General features: G+C 39.7%; 1 protein-coding gene across 1 annotated transcript; it reads left to right on the forward strand.

The window, feature by feature from the left end:
- Positions 1–2224: 2224 nt before the first annotated feature.
- samhd1 (SAM domain and HD domain 1) lies at positions 2225–15735 on the forward strand. The gene is made up of 17 exons (XM_037105168.1): positions 2225–2464; positions 3705–3879; positions 5205–5271; positions 5451–5523; positions 6075–6235; positions 7329–7444; positions 7619–7689; positions 9050–9226; positions 10591–10691; positions 10813–10921; positions 11001–11092; positions 11188–11303; positions 12226–12365; positions 12951–13040; positions 13174–13278; positions 13422–13559; positions 14650–15735. Exons 1-17 carry the CDS (start codon positions 2459–2461, stop codon positions 14797–14799), a joined length of 1887 nt encoding a protein of 628 aa, XP_036961063.1. The 5' UTR covers positions 2225–2458; the 3' UTR covers positions 14800–15735.
- The last annotated feature ends 2312 nt before the right edge of the window (positions 15736–18047 follow it).

Here is an 18047-nt window from a genome sequence, read left to right on the forward strand (position 1 = left end):
TGTTCAGCAATCTCTCCTGTTATTCATCACAGTTTGGCAGGCGTTTGCCCATTCATTCTCATGGGAACATTATCATCTTCAGCTCTGCTGCTGCTCCAGCACGTGTGCAGCCATTTTAAGCTCTTTCTGCCCTCTTACTCTACAACTTTTCTGCCTTTCCAGTATTTTTTCACCTTTTAAAGCTTTTTCAGCCCTCTTAAGCCACAGCTTTTTAACCTTTTCAGATATTCATCTTCCTGCCTTTTCAGCTCCTTCAAACATTCAAACTTCATATTCAGCTATGGAAATGTTACACTTTTTAAACTCTTTGAGCCCTCTTCAACTTTCCTGTCTCTTCATCTTCTTAAAATATTCATCTTTCTGCCATTTCAACTCCTTCAACCATTCTGCTACCTGTTCAGCTGTGGAACTGTTCAACTATCAATATGTTCAACTTTTTTTTCCCAGCGTTTCGACTTTTTCAACTTTTCGCCAGGACGTTCAGCAGATTTCCGAGAGCGTTTCAGCCTTCAGCATTCACACTGTATTTTCACAGGAAATACAAATTTTTCTAGTTTTCTCACAGAGGTTCAACATTATCTTCAAGCAAAGGCATCGCATTACCATGCGCACTGAACTCGCGAGTGGAATCGTCATGGACAGATGAGGGCAGAGACCCGAGCCACTACAGTGGCATCAGGCTAGCTTCTACCGTGGCCCTAGCCAGGCACTAGGCCCAAGCTAAACACGCACACTTTGGGCACGCTTCTACCAACCACAGGTGTCTGAACTCGACCAACAGTAGGTGTCTGAACATGAGGGACCTTTAAGTTGGTGAGATCGCACAAGGGCTCGTAAGATACACTATTACCAATACCAGCAGCTGATCAAAGGCCTGACTACTGCCATTCATGGAAACCACAGCTTACAGCTCTGATGGACAGCACTGAGGCATTTGCCATTGAAGATAGCTGAAGTCTGGTCAAGTTTCTAATATTTTATCACACTATGTTTGTGTTGGGGCCAGTACATGGTTCTGACATGATAGCGGCCTAAATTGCACTAACAAAAGAAAGTGCATCGACCTTAATGTCCAGTAGGTGGTGCCAGCTTGACACAGTCCCCGCTGGTTTGACAAGTTCAATTTCCCATTGTTTGAGAGCGCACCTGAATGCATCCTCAGTTCCGCATTGACCAGGTGAACGGGGCAACTATGTGCCCGTTAGTGTGGCTACTATGGCAAGCCGTTTTAAAGGGATATTCCGGTGTAAATTGAATCCAAGTTCTAACACACCTTGACACCAAGTATGACCCCCCCCCCCCCGACTCGAGAGATAAAGTATATCTCTCGAGGGGGGGTCGTACTCGGTGTCAAGGTGTCTTAGACTATGGATTAAATTTACACCGCAATATCCCTTTAACATTTAATTGAACCACACTCCTATCTGTGATACATTTTAGATAGCCATAATAGCATTTCTCCTAGTCAAAATTGGTATCTCACTAGTCAGAATGGCAAATCAAAGATGTCCGCAATAACATAACATAACTAGTAGAAATGTTATTTCAAGATATCTGCAACTGTGAATGTACAAGTCAAAACTAAATATAAGATATCTAAAAATCCTTAAAAAGTATAATTGGCCATTTCAAAGCTTAATAGCTAGGCTGGATATGTATTGCAGATATTTGTAATTCAATTCTTCCTAGTCGAAAGGAACATTTCAGATATCCACAATGACATTCTTCCTAGGACAAATGACGTCACCTTTGCCATCCATGTGTATCGGGCTTTTAATTTCAAATATCCACAATTACATACTGGATATCTAGAATGAACTTTCTGGATATCTGCAATTGAATTCTTACTAGGAAAAACTGCCATTTCAGATGTCATCATTTCAGTTGTTAGTCATAATTTTCATTTCAGATATCCAAAATGCATAACTATGTAATTCTGAATATCCAAAAATACATTGTGATTAGTAAAAATGTCATTACAGATATCCACAATTCGTATTACGACTAGTAAAAATGCAGTTGTGGACATCTGTATATATATTGTGGATGTCCATAATTATAGCAAGCCGTTTTAACATTTAATAGCTAGACTGGATATGTATTGCAGATATCTGTAATTCAATTCTTCTTAGTCAAAAAGAACATTTCAGATATCCACAATGACATTCTTCCTAGGACAAATGACGTCACCTTTTTCATCCATGTTTATCGGTATCAACGTGGGATTCAACTTTTGCTTTAGCTTTCGTAGTATTTTCGTCACGGGGCAAAGCGCACAGCTCACTCTCGCGATTTCCCGGCGGGGAATTGTCTAGTTTATATTACGACCGTACTTTAATTGCAAACGCAGATAAGTAGTTTTAAGAGTCCTCATCGAGCGCAATCCTGGGACGTCATCGCTATATTTGGCTCCACCCTCCGCGTGCCAGTAAAAAGGGGACGAACTGCGTCATGTTAGATGAAGGTAAGAAACCGTAAGTGAGGTGTTTCACTTGTAAAATAAACAATACAATATTCCCTGAGGTTGATGTTTACTGATGGCCCACAATTTACGTTAGCTGTGCACATCAGGAAACGGCTCTTTGTTTTGTTTTGTTTTGTTTTGTTTTGTTTTGTTTTGTTTTGTTTTGTTTTTTTTTGTTTGGTTTGGTTTGGTTTGGTTTGGTTTCTAGCTGTTTTCAGTAGGGATGATAATTGTGTAATTGCATAGGGACGAAGTAAGTAAGTAAGTAAAACACTGATCAATATCCACAAACAAAAAAATATCTTGTATTTTGTCGTCCAGTCCAGCATGCAACAAAAATAGACATCCTGACCTGAAAACCCTTCATAATATAAGGATTTATTGACCTTCAGCGTCTCAAGAGTCACAAACAGAGGTACAAATTGATTGATTGATTGATTGATTGATTGATTGATTGATTGATTGATTGATTGATTGATTGATTGATTGATTGCCATATGAAAATGAAACAACACAAAGCAAGACATAATAAAGACAAAAAATAAAGTGGAAAAGGTGATAATGATAATAATAAGTATTTACACAGTATTCATCTTCCCTAGATATGGGCATTGCACAGGATAACCTCAGCCATACTAATTAATAAACACATGGTGTAAAGTGATATACTACAAACAAAATATGAAAGTATAATTACATAAATACTATTGGATTTGACATGATACAAACAGCAATTGCACTGGATGTCGCATAGTATATTTATTTAACATTTTTATTGGTATCTGCTTTGAAACAGGAAATTGCAATATAGTTTTGCAGATAATGAAATATAGTATTATTAAATACGGTATATCCGCATCAGAAATGTATTCTTAAAAAGCATTTGACATTAACACAATTAAACAACATTTTGAGAGCTCGACGTAATCAAAACTGTCTTCGTCATGTATACAGTACTGGTTGTGCTTAGTAAAGTGAAGTAGCACGAACCTTTATTTTGGAAAACTCTGACCGGAAACCAACGCCATGTGTCGGTTTGTCTTGACGCACACCCGGTGTAAAAACGAAACCCGGGTATTTTTCAGCGTCTTGCTGATTTGTGTGCAGAGCTACGCGGTCAGCTGTTGCAGTCGACGAGGGAGTTATTACCGGCTGTAACTCTGTGAGGCTCTACCCTTCTGCATAACCCAAAGAACCGCTTTGTTTTTGTTTTTCTTTTTTTTGTCGGATCGACATGGAGAACCGAAAACGACCGTTCGAGGCAGATTCGTGTCCTGACTTCATCTTCAAAACGCCAGAGAAGAGAGCGTCAGTGGACCAACTGCAGGACTCGGACTACATGCGATGGGGTGTGGACGAAACTTGCCAGTACCTGCGAAGAGAAAGTCTCGGAGAATGGGAAGCAACATTTAGAGGTTTGTTCTCTGGTCCCATAAGTTATCATAAAAAACTGTCAATTTAGAAACGTTGTTGGTCTTAACAGACAGTTGAGAGCTGCTTATAGCTGCTTATCAATACAGCACGTTAGCCCGTCGTCCCCATGTGTGTGCTGTGTCACAGGGTGCCGAATTCATCCATATCTGCACAGTTCTGTCTTGCAAATCCCGTTCATGTCGTCAGTTAACACAACATGTATTACATTGCTGACTTTCTGAAGGTATCGTCTTTCTTTTTGTGACGAACGTGATGTTTTCACTGTGGCTCAAAATTTTGTTGGAGTTGACACGAGCTCCTTCTCATTGACATACATTTGGTAATTCAGGAAACGGTGTAATTCATCAGACTAACTGCTAACTGCGGCCTGCAATAGCTGACATTGGCTAGTTAGCTCATTTAGCCGTGCAGCTAGTTGCACAGAGTGGTTGTCGTAGTGTTGGTGTTTACTCTGCTGACACAGGAGCTGCGTAGACATTGCAGTTGTTTTGATATCTTTATTCTGTCCCTACTCGATTAATCAGGTTTCTTCTTTCATGCAATTTCTCCCAGATTCTAACACAGGGAACAACATCTTAAGTAAGCCTTATTGCCCACCATTCTCAGAGAAAATTATTAAGATGTCGGCTGATTTGACCACATTAACCTAGACGGCCTGCTTACACACACACACACACACACACACACACACACACACACACACACACACACACACGAATGCTGATGAGCTTAGCAGGCTAGCTAGATGAACTTGGTTCATAAATCAATGAAAAGTGTTTCTCTATTGAAAGTTGGCTGAATACTGCATGTTGACATTGATGTGAGATCCATCCTCTTCATTAGGTTATATGAAGGCACTAGGGCCAGGGTAGTGTAATTTATTGATGGGGTCTAATAGGCTTTACCCACTTTGTCATGTTATCCACATTACTGTTGACTGTGTGATATTTTGTCAAAGTATCATTAGTCATCCCTGCTCCATTGTCACAATATCAATATCGAGGTATTTGGTTAAAAAAAAAAAAGAATCTCAAAATTCAATTTTGTCGCATACATAAAGATTTTTTTTTAAATATGAATGTAATGCAATATAGCCTAAAAATGATGGTGATGTTATAAATAGCCAGTGCTATACTTAACTGGAAGCCCCTTTCCAAAACTGTCTTGCCTTACCTGAAATGCTTTGGCTTTTCAGCTCACCAAGAAAATGTCCTTATATAAACATTGCTGTTTTCCTCTGTTGTCCCACTTGACCTGTAAAAGCCATAAGCTAGCATCTCGCGGTTACTTTTGCTCTGTTTTGCAGCTCAAAAAATGACAGGTATCGGGCTGCGGTATCTCAACGATGCTGAACTGGAGAAGATTGGCATAGAGTAAGTGATGTAAAATCGAGTTTTGGGGCTTGTGATTGAATAAGTGAGGAGGAGGCGGAGGATATGTGACTGAAACAGCTACTAATACTGTCAACAATGGAAGAGACCACACAAGCCTCCAAACTTTACTGATGTTACTTTAACGTTTCATACCATTTTTCAATTTTTATCCTGTCCAGGTGCCTTGGTGACCGTCTGCGTATCCTGCACAGCCTCAGGAAGCTGTGGCAGATACAAGCAGATCCACATAAGGTAACAGCTGTCCCACAATGCTACAAGCTCAAGGCTATTGAGATATTGAAGACATAATAGAATAAAAATGAGGAACTGCAAGGACGTGAGAAGAGATTCAAGGGTCATTGCATGAAACAACAATGAGTTTTGTGTACCTATTTTTTTTTCTTTATTTGTTCTTAAAACAGCAAAATTGAAAAAAATAAGAAATAATAAGGAAGGTCTACAATCTCAAAAATAACTGTAAAAGGGTAAGACTCACTAGGAAATGAAGACTACCTGCTAGATCCCTTAAGGTGACTTTAGTGTTGCCAATGATGGGATCACTTGACACCTGTTTTTGTACTGGATCCAGGCATTTTGTTCATTGCTGTAAATACTCTGTGTAACTTTTGTTAGTAAAGTTTGTTTTTATATGAGTATACTATATATGTTTCTGTCCTGGTTTCTTTGTTGAAAAATGTCTTCAAACCACCCTGCCAGCCAAAGATAAACACAGACTGGGTATTTTGGCACTCTACTGTTCTGATTTAGGTTTTCTAACTGTCTGTTGTCCCGTCTTCTGCCAGGTGTTTAATGATCCCATCCACGGGCACTTGGAGTTACACCCCCTTCTTATCAAAATCATCGACACGCCTCAGTTCCAGAGACTTAGAAACCTCAAGCAGCTCGGTGGGACCTACTATGTTTTTCCTGGAGCATCCCACAACCGCTTTGAGCACTGCATCGGGTATGTCCTCAGTTAGGTACAGTGTTTACATACATGAAGCAGTAAAACCATTGTGAGGACACTATAAAACTGACACAGATCAACATTAATTGGTGAGGCCAGACGATGAGTCCCAAAAGTGACATATATAGGTATAATTAAAAGTGGTTAACTAATACAAACTGTCACCCAGCAGGCCACACTAATAAGAGCATCTACAGTCCCATAGGATAGGAGAAAAACACACACCACTTGTCCACTGTCCACAAGGAAAAATGCCTCTTTTTACATTATAGTCTTCATGAAAATGTGTTGGTGAGAAATATAGCAAATATTTTATACAGGGATTGGTGCAGCTGATAATTGTGTCATTGAAAATGATTGAAGGGCTGTGCAAATGATCATTTTCAACTTTGCATCTTTTATTTCATTTAGGAATGCATGATACTGGATTTTTGCCGATATTTTTCAATGAATTTTTGCCGATGCTGATATATGCACCGATTTCTTTCTACCTAATTGCAGAGGACATAAAGTCTCTCCTCTGAAGCTAACATATTTTTATACCTGCAAGTGGCAGATTTTTTCAATTTTGTCTAATAGCTGATATAAATGTTATTCCAAAGGGACTCTATGTAACAATTTTTAGTAATTTATTAATCACTTTATTTTATTGGCCATATTTGAGTGGATTGTAAAGTGATTTGAAAAATGAGACCTTCCCCGTCTTTCTTGGGTGCTTATACAAGCCTATAGATGATTTGTGTAAGTTTTTTAATGCTGCTGGTCTATGGATTTCATTCAAAGGATGTGACTTTACATACATAAGTTGAACAGCGCCCCTTTAAAACCTCTATCAGCCAATACCAATGAAATACCAATATTATTATGTTTCCCTAATTCCAGATTTGATTTGATCACTTTGATTGTTATACTAAAAAGATTTGAGAGTGTATGATTTATATTTTAACCAATTCCAGATACTAAATTCTAAATTCTTTGAAGCTGTATGAACAAGTAGGTATTTATCTGAAAACCATATTTTGTTTTTCATGTTTTGTGTTAGTATTATCATATATCTTGTATCAGTTGGTTCTTTTGTCTGCTGGCACAGGGTGGGTCACTTGGCAGGAAGACTTGTCCAAGCTCTGAATGATAAGCAGCCAGAACTCCTCATCTCTCGCAGAGACATCCTGTGTGTTCAGATAGCTGGGCTCTGCCATGACCTGGGTGAGTGATACACAGGTCCTGACAAGTTTTAGGTTTTAATTGCCTTAATACAGGGTGTGAGCTTGAGTGATAATTAAAGTGATACCATTACTGTTCATCATATCATCTCTATATTTTCCACATACCAATAAAAGCAAAGTTCACATTTATAAGCTCCCTTTTCCCAATTTCCAGGACATGGCCCATTCTCCCATATGTTTGATGGGTTGTTCATCCCCAAAGCACGTCCTGGACTTAAGTGGAAAGTAAGAAAACTATGTGATTTATATTTCTCTTCAACTTGTACAGGGAGAACCAGTGAGCCAAAATAAAAATCATTTTCCAAATTTCTTAGTTTATCGAGTTATTATCTGATGATGTAATACACATGTACACAGGTATTCAATTAAACAGTGTGTGAGAAAAACAAAGTGTGCATGTGCTTTGTTGTTTCCTAAAATCTCCATGTCTGCCCGTCCAGACATTAAGACTGAAAACTAAGTTTCCGAATATGTTCACCCTGGTGAGAGTTTTTAAAAGCGCAGTTTTCAGTGTCCTGTGATGCCATTTACACACGTAGAGAAAAAAGCTTTAAGAAATCCTCATGTACCTGTGAACAGGGTATTAAAAGGAAGGTGCAGTCTCCTCCGGGCCTCCGGTTGCTTCATATCCTCTGACTAGCAGAGTCCTTTTTTTGTTGGCATGTTCTATTGTGCTGATTGTCCCCTACTGCTGTTATGATTCATCAAAAAACTATTTGGCAATCATTGATATGCAAGTAAGCACACTTTTATTCACAACTGCAGTTGTGTTCCTAACATAGCAGCCCAGATGTGCTCTTCAACTGAAATGCATTGTTGAAAAGAGTAATTGTTTAAAATATCAGTTAGACTGACCCATAATAACTACTGTGTGGAAAAGCAGAATGTCTTTGGGCTGGCTATTAAGTACTGGAAAAGGCCTTGAGCTCTCACTTAGTCACCCACTGTTCAGATGGTTAAAGCTTGAGCACTCTCATCTACTGTATAATGAATTTCAGTGCAGCTGTTTTAGAGATTTAATAGGTTAGTATTCTGGAAAGATCCTCCTATTATGGTATAATGGGGTTATGCAAATCCTTTCATCACATAATTCTTGAATAGGGGATGTAGTGTACAAAAACCCTGATGAGCTCCCTTCTCTGCACTAACTACAAAGAGGCCATTTTATCGCCTTTCATTCCTCATTAAAATTGGTTAATCAATTCACAATTCTAAAATTCTGAGGGCTTGACGTTACTCGAATAAGCAGCATCTTTTTTTTTTTGTTGTAATTACTGTCATTCAAGGCTGCTGTATAAAGCAGTTATCGTCACCTGACTTGTAAGCATGACAGTTGATGGCTAAGAAGTGATTGGCTGCCAAGAATGAATCACTGATAAGAACTGTTAAGCACCCGGCCATTATGTAAGTTATGACTGTAGACCTGCTGACTCACATAACATCAGAGATAAGAAAGATAAGTAATCAAGTTTGTTCGAGCTGAGATATGCTGTTTCTGTTTGAGTAATGAGTTATGTTGCTTTCATTTTCAAATCGTGGCCATTCATATTCCCATATTAAAATAATGCATCTGGTTCTGTTCCAGCATGAGATGGCCTCTCTAGCCATGTTTGACTACCTGGTGAATGACAATGACCTGAAGCCGGTGATGGAGCAGCACGGCCTGGTGCTGCCTGAAGACCTGGACTTCATCAAGGAACAGATTGCTGGACCCCTGGACACTAATGCAGCTAAAGGCCAGAAGAAGCCTGGCTCCAGTTCTGTGTGAGATCAGCCAATTTTTGACTTCTATATACAGTTACTTGTTAGACTATCCATGAAATATTTACTCCTTCTTCAGCTGGACTCTTACATACTTTTGCACTATACAGTTGACAGTTTGACCTGCTTGTAGACAAACACGGTCGCTTGGTCACGATCGACGGAATTTGGTTGTCTTTGTCGAAGAACCAGCCTGAAACGAATTATGACCCAACTATGAGGGGACAAAAACATTAACATACTGCCTCTGTTTTAATGATTTATATATCAAACCAGAATTTGATGAAAATGATAAAAAATACAAATAAAATTAGAAACACGTAATCCTGTAAAAGTATGTCAAATACATACAAAGCTAGTTAGAGATATGTATGGTGGCAGCTCACCAGCGGCCCTGTGTAGGTAGACCACTTAGTCTTCAGCAGCCTCTGGCTGGTCAGTTCTGAGAATCAGATCAAAACTTGTGTATTGAATCTAGATTTGATGATAATGAACAGCATCATAAATACAAGTCTACATTTAAGTCACATATTCTGAAGTAAGTTACAAAATGATATGAAACTGTAGGACTGATTTCGCTTTTCATCAGAGTGATGGCCTGTGGGAACAAACAGATCTTGTTAACTGGTTGTTCTGGCATACAGTGTTCTAGCGCCAACCACATTGAAGAAGTTAGAACAGGCGTTTACATCTGCCCAAAGGCAGAATGGAGTGACATGACATGCCACTCCTCACTTGGAGACTATTTTAATAGACCATTCTATAGCTGCTTATCCCTTGTGGGGTGTTGCTGCTGGAGTTGCTGCTCAGGGCGAGTGCAGGGCAGGGTACTCCCTGGACAAGTCGCATGAGCATGAGCAGGGTTCAGTATCTCACTCAAGGTCACTTCGACACGCAGCTCAGCCCTGCCCGGAGCCGGGATTTGAACCAGCGATCCAGCTTCCGATCACTAGTCGACCTGCTCTACCCGCTGAGCTACAGCCGTCCCTACCTTTGTTATTGTTGAAGCAGATTTCACCTGCCCTTGTCCTCCATGATGGCTCACTTGTAAATAAATAGTTGTTTATGTTGGATTATCTATTAGCTTGTTTTCCATGTAGTTGTATGTCTACATTTGTTCTAGACACTGACACTGACACATTTGTTCTAGAAACTGTGTATACTGTGTACACTGTGTTTGTTCTAGACACTGTGTATACTGTGTACGCTGTTTGTTCTAGAAACTGTGTATACTGTGTACACTGTGTTTGTTCTAGACACTGTGTAAAAAAACGTTGAGCCACTTGAGTCAGATTCCGTGTATGCATAAACATCATGGGCCAATAAAGCCAACTGCTAATGCTACCATTTTTTTCCTCTCCACAGTGGCCCTATAAAGGCCGCCCAGAAGACAAGTCCTTCCTTTATGAAATTGTAGCCAACAAAAGAAATGGCATTGACGTGGACAAGTGGGACTACTTTGCCAGGTGGGCTTGTGGTTGCTGTTCGTTTGATAATTGTTTTCCAAATTATAGGATACATGTTGATATTTTTGTACTTCGTTTAATCACCTATCCCTTCACATATTTATGCATTCTGTCTTTTTAGGGACTGCTACCACCTGGGCATCCAGAACAACTTTGATTATCGCCGCTTCCTGAAGTTTGCCAGGGTGTGCGAGGTGGACGGGCAGAAGCACATCTGCACTAGAGACAAGGTGCCAACTCTGTTAAACCTATTTTTCTGAACATTTCAATGATTAGATGTGATTAAGATACGGGTCATTCTTTTAACAGGAGGTGGGCAATCTGTATGACATGTTCCACACAAGGAACTGTCTTCACAAAAGAGCCTACCAGCACAAAGTGGGCAGCATCATAGAGATGATGTGAGTAGCTAAATGCTGTCTTGGCTTCATGATTCAGTGCCTTGTTTGTTCTGCAGCAAAAAGCAATAATAATGTTGTATGGTATGCTCATTCAGGATCACAGAGGCCTTTTTAAAAGCAGACAAGCACATCAAGATTGAAGGCTCAGAAGGGAAGATGTTCACTCTCTCTACAGCCATAGATGACATGGTGGCCTACACCAAGCTGACAGGTCTGTAGATACCACTGTGTGCTGTTACCTTGAGTTTTGTTACCTTTGAGACACAGGTTGGAGATTGGCTATTAAAACTACTTTGTGTGTGAGCATGTGTGCCTGAGTCATGGCAGAAAGATTTTCATCATGAATGATCGTTGGTTATTAGTGGATTAACTGCCAGCAAAGCAAGTTTGACTGCAGGATCATTTGTGTTTATTCACCTTAGTCATCCAGTGTTTATCTGCCGCAAAGAGATGGATTACTTTACTTTTCAAAGTGCAGTGAAAATTACATATTGTACTTGCAACACCTTTTGGATAGTTTTGAACAAACAATGAATGTATAAGCTTTGAAAAGGAGAATGATGAGGCAGAACTGACTTCTTCTACTTCATATTGAAGTAATCGGGGTGTCCACAATCAATTGATAAGTTTCAGGATTTGTAGATGACCTTAGATGACTGACTTTTTGTTTTTTCTTCTTCACATATTGATTATTCTGCCTCTGTTGTTTGCTGGCGTGAAGCTGTGGTTATTTGTGCCAGGCTGTGGTGGGTCCTCACCAAGCAAGCAGATAACACAATGATATCACAGACACAAAAAAATCAAAGTCTAGTTTTCAAATAGTTCTTTCTGGAAATGAAAAATGTTCTGCCCCTACACTACAACTGGGCAGAGGTGTGATGACTAGTTAACAGTCCTTTTTTTTGTTTGTTAGTTTTTTGCTAATAGCACCCACAAATGTATCTGAAAAAAACACTCTACTTTAAACCTGACGAGGTTAGTGAAAGGGAATGAAGTTAATTTTCTAAAAACATTTTCTTAATTAGTTATACAAGTTTCAATTACAGAAATTCAGTGAATGATTTAGTGACGTTGTTTGTCTTTGGTTTGCTTTATCTGATCTGTCCCCTACTAAGATTCTGTTTGTCCTGTAGATCAAGTATTCGAACAAATACTGAACTCCTCCTCCGACGAGCTGGCTGAGGCAAGACGTCTTCTACGCAACATCATCTGTCGACGCCTCTACAAGTGTTTGGGCCAAACCCAGGCAGACAAACCCATGACTGTCACCCAGGTGTGTGTGTGTGTGTGTGTGTGTGTGTGCGCGCGTGCGCGTGTGTGTGTGCGTGTCTTGATGTAGCTATAATGCGCATCTGCCTGTCACAACATCTATTTGTTAGTCAGTTAGTAGATGAATTTATTTTCTTCAGGAGGTCATTGTTGTTTTGTGTAGTGTATTTTGCTGTGTGATTGTTTCTGAGCCTTGCTATGTATTCAAAGAGGTTTCCAAGTTTTCATGTTGTGCTTCAGTAAACAATACTGTTCATTATGGATTAATTTAGTTAAAAAAAAGAAGCCCCTCTGTAGTTTCATAGAGGCTGCGGTGCTAATAACTTTTCATGACGATCAAAAACATAATAATATGCAATTCGCAATGAATGTGAATATAAAAACTAAGAAGAATCATATCCTAACTTTTGCAAAGCTTATCTTGTCTTGTTATTGACCACATGGAATATAGTTAATCATTTGTATTATATGAAGATATGGTACCAGTGTGATGAAAATCAAATGGTCAGATCTCATCTAATGTCCCTGCTAAAATGAAACGTGTATCACCAGTAGTCTCCTAAACTGTAATTTTTATTTTGGCTACAAGGAGAATCTTCGCACCTGGGAGGAAGAGTTGGCTCAGTGCAGCTTCGATGGTGATGATGCCAGTCTGCAGCCAGAGGACTTTGTAACTAATGTAGGTTTTCAATCTAATTTCTTTTAATCTAGTACAATCCATTTTTGTAATTCTATAATGATTTCGTTCTATTGTAACTTAATGTTGTATTGTTTTTTTCTGCATTTGATCTTAAAACTCATTTTTTCAATAGGTCATATATATGGACTATGGGATGAAGGAAAAGAACCCCATCAACAATGTGCATTTCTATTGTAAGGACGACCCAAACAAAGCAATCCAGATTCGGAAGAACCAGGTCAGAACTAAAGACTACAGATTTCGGATCTCGGCCCTTGGTTCTTTCTCTGCGTGACCTTAGCCCACATTTAAATTGCTGGCAGAAACTATTTGTCACTTCCTTCATCTCTAAAAATAATCTACTACTATCTTTCTTGTCAGGTGTCCAAACTTCTTCCAGAGCAGTTTGCTGAGCAGCTGATCAGGGTCTACTGCAAGAAGACTGATCACAGGAGTTTGGAGGCAGCCAAGAAGCACTTTGTGAAGTGGTGCATGGACAAGAACTTCTCAAAGCCTCAGGTAATATTTCAAAAAAGAATGAAAGAATCGTACACCTAAATGCTAGAGGTGTGTATCCTAACTGGCCTCAAGATTTGATTACCATTCACGTCAATGATTTGAATGCACACAGTTGAGACAAACTACAAACTTGATATATCTTGATGCATCTCAGTATATTGCATCCTCAATTTTTCTGCATTGGAGCACACAGTTATAATTTGATATAAGCAGTAATATTAACCTAAATGTGCTTTTTTTTATAGATAATGTACTTAAAAAATCTGTTACAACAGTCTACAAAATAAAAAGCTGCATACCAGTATCTGTATGAGTCGCATCAGTACAAAAACAGAACATGTTATTTCACAGAGTAGCTCGGAGACGAGTCACTTCCTGAATGTTGCAAACATCATAAACATGTCATGTCATTGTCCGAACCACTTATCCCTTTTGTATGGGGTTGCGGGGTGTTGCTGCTGGAGCCAATCCCAGCCTTGTCTCAGGGCGAGGGCAGGGTACTCCCTGGATAAGTCGCCAGCTCATCGCAGGGCAGATATTTCTCAGAAACTGCTGCTCGGAATGTTGGTGCTGTTGCCCTGCTGATGATATGCTCAGGAAAACTTGACAGTAAAAACGGGCAGAGATTGGAGGAACTGAAAGAAATAAGTAGAGAAGTAAAAACCTAAGGAAACAATGGAACAAATAGCCCTTTTTTATATTGATATTCATCCAGTTGGAATCTTCCATTGGGACATTGTGTGGCTTAGAGAGGGAACACCACTATAAAAGGGCCATTTGTTCTATGATATCTTTTTGGCTCCTTAGCCCCAAGACATGATGCCTAAATGTGTAGGCATTTCTTTTTAGATATAGGTACTTAAAAGGTATTAGGTTTGCACTGTATACAGACAGGGAATGTTATTGTTGAATCTTTGAGTTTTTCGTATTTGGAAAAGAAGCTTCAGTGAGGTGTTGCCGCCCTCTTGTGGCTTGAGAGGGTAAATCAGTTTTCACATGAGGGCCACAAACAGAGTTATATTTAGGGGTTACTAGGTGCCCTGTACGAATGATGACTTCATGTGTGTTTCTGTTGTTTTTACACACACAGGATGGCGACATAATAGCCCCTGAGCTGACTCCTCTGAAAAAAAGCTGGTCAAACAACAACGACGGCGAGGATGGTGGAGAAGGCAGTTCCGGAGAAGTAAAGTACTCTGCTTTAAATGGACCAAAGAAAGCCAAGAAACTAGATTTTTAAGCAAGGGAAAAAGTGGGGATTATCCCTCTGTTACACATTTGGGAGATGAGACAGGGTTGAGTGGTGATTATATTTTTCTAAGAAGTGAGTGTGTTGATGAGTACAGCGAAGATTAAAATCATTGACTCTATTGAATCAAGTTTTACACCAAAAAGAAATAATTTCAATAAAGAGGACTCATGATTGCAGGACAAGATTCAGGGCCTTCTCTCAGGGTTTTTACAGACATAGATCCCACATCAGTTTTATATACTTTTAGTTTAATCATTTTAATCAGGTTTTCATTTTGGACTCTCTTTTACATTTGGAGCTGCACCCAATTTTTGATTTCAATTTATTGTTTGACACCATGTGCTATGCAACAGCTTCTACCCTGTTTTTGCATCATGAACAATAAATAATGTTTACAATGTTTTACTCTGAATGTGCACATATTGCAGGTAGGTGTGTTTTTACAGCTGGTGAGTTTCAGGGTTTTCTTTTATTCAGCTTATAAGGGAAGTGCATCAACTGGAGTAACTCTACATAAATAGAAAAACCCAAAGTTTCTGACATTTAAAGTGGGCTTTTTTTAAAACTTGAAATTTGATTTGATCTTCCTTTGAATGTATTTATTTTATTATTTCTGGTGTGTTTTGTAAAACTTTATTTATTGTTGTAGCTCAGCTGGAACCGTGGGGGAGTTCTCACGTTTATAGACCTGTGCAACATTTTAATGACAGTTAAAATGTGTTGTAAAAGGTGTCCTCTCACCAAAATAGAAAAAAGCATGCCTCATCAAACTTGCCTCACTTGTTTTGTTTTGCGTGGTTGTATAGAAATATATTTTTGAAAGAATGTAAACAGAAGGCCACCAGCGGGTTTGAGCTTATCCTGTACATGCTTATCCCACTGAGGGGGGTTGAAAACAGTTTGAAAATAAAACTCTTTGTCTCAGTTGTGTCGTCCTGTTATGGAAGTTGTTGAACACCAGAGGGCACCATTCACTCAGTTTAGACTGGAGAGAAATGTTCCAGGAAACGGTTTGTTAAGTGGGAAGTTGGAGCTTGTCTCCAAGTAACACATACACTATATTACCAAAAGTATTCGCTCACCCATTCAAATGATCAGAATCAGGTGTTCTAATCACTTGGCCTGGCCCCAGGTGTATAAATTCAAGCACTCAGGCATGCAGACTGTGAAACAAGACATTTGTGAAAGAATGGGCCGCTCTCAGGAGCTCAGTGAATTCCAGCGTGGAACTGTCATAGGATGCCACTTGTGCAACAAATCCAGTCGTGAAATTTCCTCGCTCCTAAATATTCCACAGTCAACTGTCAGCTCTATTATAACAAAATGGAAGCGTTTGGGAACAACAGCAACTCAGCCACGAAGTGGTAGGCCACGTAAAGTGACGGAGAGGGGTCAGCGCATAGTGCAAAGAGGTCGCCGACTTTCTGCACAGTCAATTGCTAGAGAGCTACAAACTTCATGTGACCTTCAGATTAGCCCAAGTACAGTACGCAGAGAGCTTCATGGAATGGGTTTCCATGGCCGAGCAGCTGCAGCCAAGCCACACATCACCAAGTGCAATGCAAGGCGTCGGATGCAATGGTGTAAAGCACGCCGTCACTGGCCTCTAGAGCAGTGGAGACGCGTTCTCTGGAGTGATGAATCACGCTTTTCCATCTGGCAATCTGATGGACGAGTCTGGGTTTGGAGGTTGACAGGAGAACGGTACATTTCAGATTGCATTGTGCCAACTGTGAAATTTGGTGGAGGAGGAATTATGGTATGGGGTTGTTTTTCAGGAGCTGGGCTTGGCCCCTTAGTTCCAGTGAAAGGAACATTGAATGCTTCAGGATACCAAAACATTTTGGACAATTCCATGCTCCCAACCTTGTGGGAACAGTTTGGAGCGGGCCCCTTCCTCTTCCAACATGACTGTGCACCAGTGCACAAAGCAAGGTCCATAAAGACGTGGATGACAGAGTCTGGTGTGGATGAACTTGACTGGCCTGCACAGAGTCCTGACCTGAACCCGATAGAACACCTTTGGGATGAATTAGAGCGGAGACTGAGAGCCAGGCCTTCTCGACCAACATCAGTGTGTGACCTCACCAATGCGCTTTTGGAAGAATGGTCAAAAATTCCTATAAACACTCTCCTCAACCTTGTGGACAGTCTTCCCAGAAGAGTTGAAGCTGTAATAGCTGCATATCTGTATATTCATGTTGACTTGTAGGGAAAGCAACTGTAATTTAATACTGCCTGTCTTAAATCCTTGAGGGTCACAATCAAAACAAATGGGACAATTCACAATTCATGGAGTGGGGAAGTTACAAACGACATACATCACAACTGTACTCCAAGTGTATAAGTGTATAAAATAACAAGTGTGTCAGTCCAAAAAGTTGAGGGGATGTCTGAGAATCTTTTTCTTGTCTTTTAACTGATTGGATTCTTTAGGAAACTGTAGGTTTAAACTTCTTCAAGCTTCTTTTGAAACAGTTGTCAGATACCAATATGAGCAATGAAAAACAATTAACAGAAAGTGCAGCTGAAACTAATGAACTCTCCATCAGCCTCAGCCATTTATGTTTAGTGTAAATAAGCAAATCTTAGCACTCTGACAAGCTAAATTATGATGGTGAACATAGCAAACATCACCAACAATTAACATTTTGAGCATGTTAGCATGCTGGCATTAGCATTTAGCTGAAACCGCTGCTGTCCCTAACTACAGCCTCACAGAGCGACTGGCATGGCTGCCATGTTTACCCACACCTAAACCTCGAAGGGCCCATCTAAATGCTAGACATGCTTGCGGGGGGCCCATCTTTTTTTGTTGCCTTCAATTTAAGCCTCCCTTACAGACCCACACCACGAACAAAATGAAGTGTGACCTCAAAGCATGTCTGTAACCCCAAAAAACTTACGATCTTTCATTTATGCATGTGTTGTATGAAGATAATTCTTTATTCTTAATCAGCAGACGTCAATTTATTTCACTTTGCTGTGTTCACTTTATCAAGGTGTCAGGTTATTTCGTCCTGAATGTAGGTAGTACATTCATCCTTGGCTTTAGCAATGGCTTTACATTAAATTCCCAAATTTCGAAATGAACATTAGAATATTGCACAGACAAAAGTAAGAGGCTCATAGATCAGGATCCGACAAATTCCGTGAAGCTCACAGAGATGACGACTGAATTTAAATTTTTGGATGAACTTATCCTTTAAAGCCTGAGAATAATAACAGGACTTGTA

Source organism: Acanthopagrus latus, chromosome 7, assembly GCF_904848185.1.
Source record: "Acanthopagrus latus isolate v.2019 chromosome 7, fAcaLat1.1, whole genome shotgun sequence".
NCBI classification, from domain to species: Eukaryota; Metazoa; Chordata; class Actinopteri; order Spariformes; family Sparidae; genus Acanthopagrus; species Acanthopagrus latus.